The sequence below is a fragment of the Salmo salar genome, chromosome 03, assembly GCF_965601325.2.
Source record: "Salmo salar chromosome 03, fSalSal1, whole genome shotgun sequence".
Lineage (NCBI taxonomy): Eukaryota > Metazoa > Chordata > Actinopteri > Salmoniformes > Salmonidae > Salmo > Salmo salar.
The window spans coordinates 64792965-64797360 of NC_138293.1; the positions used below are offsets into that span (position 1 = coordinate 64792965).

Here is a 4396-nt window from a genome sequence, read left to right on the forward strand (position 1 = left end):
AGTGTCATGAGAACCAGAAATATTTAACGAACTTTCCTCCCTATCCTCGTGGTTTGAACATTTGAATTAATTGGTTTTAAAACATTTATGAATCCATACGTTCAACAAGGATCCGTCTTGTGTTCCCTAAAGTCCCTGTAGCCCCATTGCAGTCATAATTCAGCAGCATTAAACACATCATGTACTTCTCTCATTCTCTTCCAGAACTTCTAAAGTACTCCCAAAATGTCAGATCTGGAAGACTTCAGCAAAACAGCAGGGCACTGGAACACATCGGACAGCTACCAGCTGAATCCCACCAGTGTGATCGTGCCCGTGGTGTTCTCGCTCATATTCCTGCTGGGGACCATTGGGAACAGTCTGGTCCTGGCCGTCCTCCTCCGCAGCGGCCAGGTGGGATACAACACCACCAACCTGTTCATCCTCAACCTCAGCGTGGCCGACTTCTTCTTCATCATCTTCTGCGTGCCTTTCCAAGCCACCATCTACTCCCTGGAGGGCTGGGTGTTCGGCTCCTTCATGTGCAAGGTGGTCCACTTCTTCATCAACCTCACCATGTACGCCAGCAGCTTCACGCTTGCCGCCGTCTCGGTCGACAGGTATGTACGCTGTAGCTCTTGTTCGCTAATGTCTCATTTTACGTTAAAATGTCAAAACATTGAAATACTCTATACAAAAGTTTCTACACTTATACAAATTCCATAAGAAGATCTTTATTCTAATTTTGGGTTAAGTGCTTCTTTATGGCTCATAACGAGGAGCTGATAGGAATAGACTTAATTTGTGAAATATTTTGTCATTTTTATTCGGCTGAGTTCTAACCGAAAGCACAGAGACATAACCTGTGCAGCATCTCTAAAGGTCGATGCCAATTAAAGTACAGAGTTCTATTGCCAAGGTCACTATTTCCCTCACCTCATTAAAGCCCAGCACACTTCCTCTCTATTCAAGCGCCCAATGCTCTCTCTACAGAAGAGGCTGGACGCTCATTTAGCAAAGCACACGGCAGTAACATATACTGTAGTCATCCATTGGTCATTATTACAAAACAGCCTTGACATTTTCACAGAGCATAGGGAGATAGGAAGAATGTTAATCAGGCATTTATTTTTTGGCAACCCTGTTGGTCATGTTAATTGAAACCTAGTATTCATGTGATCAAGGGAAGGGCATTTTATCTGTATTAAAATGTGGAAATGAAAGAGTAGGTCTTGACCTGAAATTGAGGCTGAATCTGTGATTGAGTACAGTAAAAGACCACTAATGTGTTATCCCTACATGAAATTGACATATTCTTCTTTCCTGCATAAGTGGATGCCTTTTATTCTGCAGGGCCGTCGCTATGCTCAGCCCAGTGAAAATAGCTGGTCTTTTTTTTCACTACATTAAATAAGGGAGCAGAAACCCTGGTGTTGTTTACCTTTTGGAGGGGGACATTCATTTGATAGATGTCCTCTATGTGAAAAATGAGCATCCACTCAGGCTACAGCTGAGACCTAGAATACCCAGCAGCAATTATTTCACTGCCAGGTTGGGATGAACAATATACACACACACTGATTGCCCTTTCATGAGTTCCATTTGCAGCACCAATGTGCCGCTTTTCTATTAAACCCCAGAAGTAAGCGCTCATAATATTTGTATGTCTTTGTGCAAGCAACACAACAGTAAAAACAATTAATTCCATTTAGAAGGTGGAGTATAATGAAATCCCAGTTGACTTGCAATTACACATATAAAACAAACAATATACAATGAGTGTACAAAACATTAGGAACACCTGCTCTTTCCATGAGACTGACCAGGTGAATCCAGGTGAAAGCTATGATCCCTTATTGACGTCACCTGTTAATGCCACTTCAATCAGTGTAGATGTAAGGGAGGAGACAGGTTAAAGAAGGATTTTTAAGCCTAGAGACAATTGAGACGTGTATTGTGTATGTGTGCCATTCAGAGGATGAATGGGCAAGACAAAATATTTAAGTGCCTTCGAATGGGGTATGGTAGTATGTGCCAGGTGCAACAGTTTGTGTCAAGAACTGCAATGCTGCTGGGTTTTTCATGCACAACAGTTTCCCGTGTGTATCAAGAATGGGCCATCACCCAAAGGACATCTAGCCAACTTGACACAACTGTGGGGAGGATTGGAGTCAACACGGGCCAGCATCCCTTTGGAACGCTTTCGAAACCTTGTAGAGTCCATGGCCCGACGAATTGAGGTTATTCTGAGGGCAAAAGGGTGGGTGGGGTAAAACTCAATATTAGGAAGGTGTTACTTAATGTTTTGTACACTCAGTGTATATTGATTCATGGCATTATGTTTTAATGGAATATGGAACTAAGTCTTTCTGTTTGGTCTAGGTATCTGGCCATTCGCTACCCTCTTCGCTCTAGAGAGTTGAGAACGCCCTGTAATGCTGTGGTTGCCATGGTAGTCATCTGGGGACTATCATTGATCTTCGCAGGACCGTATTTGAGCTACTACGACCTCATAGATTACGCCAACAGTAACGTTTGTGTTCCAGGTTGGGAGGAGTACAACCGCAAGGTGCTGGACACGTGCACCTTTGTGTTTGGTTATGTGATCCCTGTGCTCATCGTGAGCCTGTCCTACACCAGAACCATCAAGTACCTGTGGACTGCTGTGGACCCTCTGGACGGGATGTCAGAGTCCAAGAGGGCTAAGCGCAAAGTCACCAAAATGATCATCATCGTCACAGTGCTCTTCTGCATATGCTGGCTGCCCTATCATGTGGTGATCCTATGCTATCTGTATGGAGACTTCCCCTTCAACCAGACCACATACGCATTCAGGATCCTCTCTCACTGCATGGCCTACGCCAACTCCTGCCTCAACCCCATTGTGTACGCCTTGGTGTCCAAGCACTTTCGCAAAGGCTTCAAGAAGGTGTTCAGCTGCATTCTCAGTAAGAACGGCAGGAACAAAGTGCATGTAGTACATGTAGCCAACACTGTGCCTGGGTTCCAGGCGGGGTCCACAGAAGTGTCACAAATGAATGAGGACAATGTACGACAAAATGACTGTGAGATGAGTAGCCGGCCCATCGCCGAGCCGAGGGAAGCAACTATAAGCCATTTCCAGAAACAGCCTTGAATGATGAGGCCTATGGAAAAGAACTGTGCAGATTTCCTTATCACAAAGACTTTGTATTCCAACCTCAAAGGGAAGCTCAATGATGACAGTATCTCGGTTTTTGAGATGGTGACAAATGGGAATTTGATGAGAGGGTAAAGAGAGCATGATCCTTAAAAAAACAAACATGAGAATGGTTCAAAAATAGAATTATAAATTAGAATACTAGTCATTTAATTTATGGGTTGCACCTATGTTTCATCACAATATTGGTTTGAATATTTGTTTTAGAACTGATGCTAACTGAGCATTCTACTCTGTGCGTTATCAATGAGCGCTGAGGAAGATATCATCAAGTCCATTAGAAAATAAAGGAAAGCCGCACACTCTAAGAGCTCAGATGCAAAAATTTAATAACCAACGTTTCGACAGCGAAGCTGTCTTCATCAGGGTATCATCACAAACACTGCGAGATGAGTCATTTATATAGTGTCAAGACACACAGGTGTTTGTAATCATGGCCAAGTATGGCCTAATATCATTGGTTAACTCATATTTAAAAAAATGGCATACAAAGAACATACAAAAAGACAAACAAATGGATAGCATACAATCATAGCATTTGTAGTCTAAAATGTATCTAACAAACAAGTACAATGGCAAAATCACAATAATCACAAGAATGGCTTCAGATCAAAGTCTACATTGAGACCGAAGGGAGCAAGGGTCTTTAAATTAAAGATCCAGGCAGCCTCTCGTTTTAACAATAAATTATCAAGGTCGCCCCCTCTCCTCGGGAGGGTGACATGTTCAATGCCAATATAACGCAGAGACGAAATCGAATGGTTTGCCTCCAAAAAGTGGGCCGCAACTGGGTAAGTCAAGTTTTTGCACCTAATGGTGCTACGGTGCTCTGAGATACGTACTTTTAATTCACGCTTTGTTTTACCCACATAATTTTTACCACAGGGACAAGTTATAAGATAAATAACTGCCTTAGTGGAACACGTAATAACACCTTTAATTGGGATAGATTTCCCTGTTTGGGGGTGTTTGAAGGATCTACATTTATAAGTGCCATTGCATTGAGCACAGCCATTACACTTGTAATTTCCATCCAGTATGGGCGCAAATAGGCGTTGTTCAGGAATATCATCAAGTGCATTACAATGGCTTGGAAATACAATTACATTTACATTTCAAAATGAGGCAAATAATTAGTAGGAAAACCTTTTGTCATCATTTTGATGTCATCAGATGGACTTGCAGAATAACGTTAGCTAGCAAGCTAAGATTGAGTGG

General features: G+C 42.5%; 1 protein-coding gene across 1 annotated transcript; it reads left to right on the top strand.

Annotated features, from left to right (window-relative positions):
* Nucleotides 1–205: 205 nt before the first annotated feature.
* On the top strand, nt 206–3845 carry LOC106601153 (galanin receptor 2b). Its single transcript, XM_014193113.3, has 2 exons — nt 206–599; nt 2362–3845. The coding sequence occupies exons 1-2, from the start codon at nt 226–228 to the stop codon at nt 3113–3115; spliced, it is 1128 nt and encodes a 375-aa protein (XP_014048588.1). The 5' UTR covers nt 206–225; the 3' UTR covers nt 3116–3845.
* The last annotated feature ends 551 nt before the right edge of the window (nt 3846–4396 follow it).

Excerpts from the sequence above, each read along its gene's own strand:
- LOC106601153 (XM_014193113.3), top strand. The coding sequence starts at position 226 with ATGTCAGATCTGGAAGACTTCAGCAAAACAGCAGGGCACTGGAACACA. Across the intron at positions 600-2,361 it reads GCCGCCGTCTCGGTCGACAG|GTATCTGGCCATTCGCTACC; the intron begins GTATGTACGCTG and ends TGTTTGGTCTAG.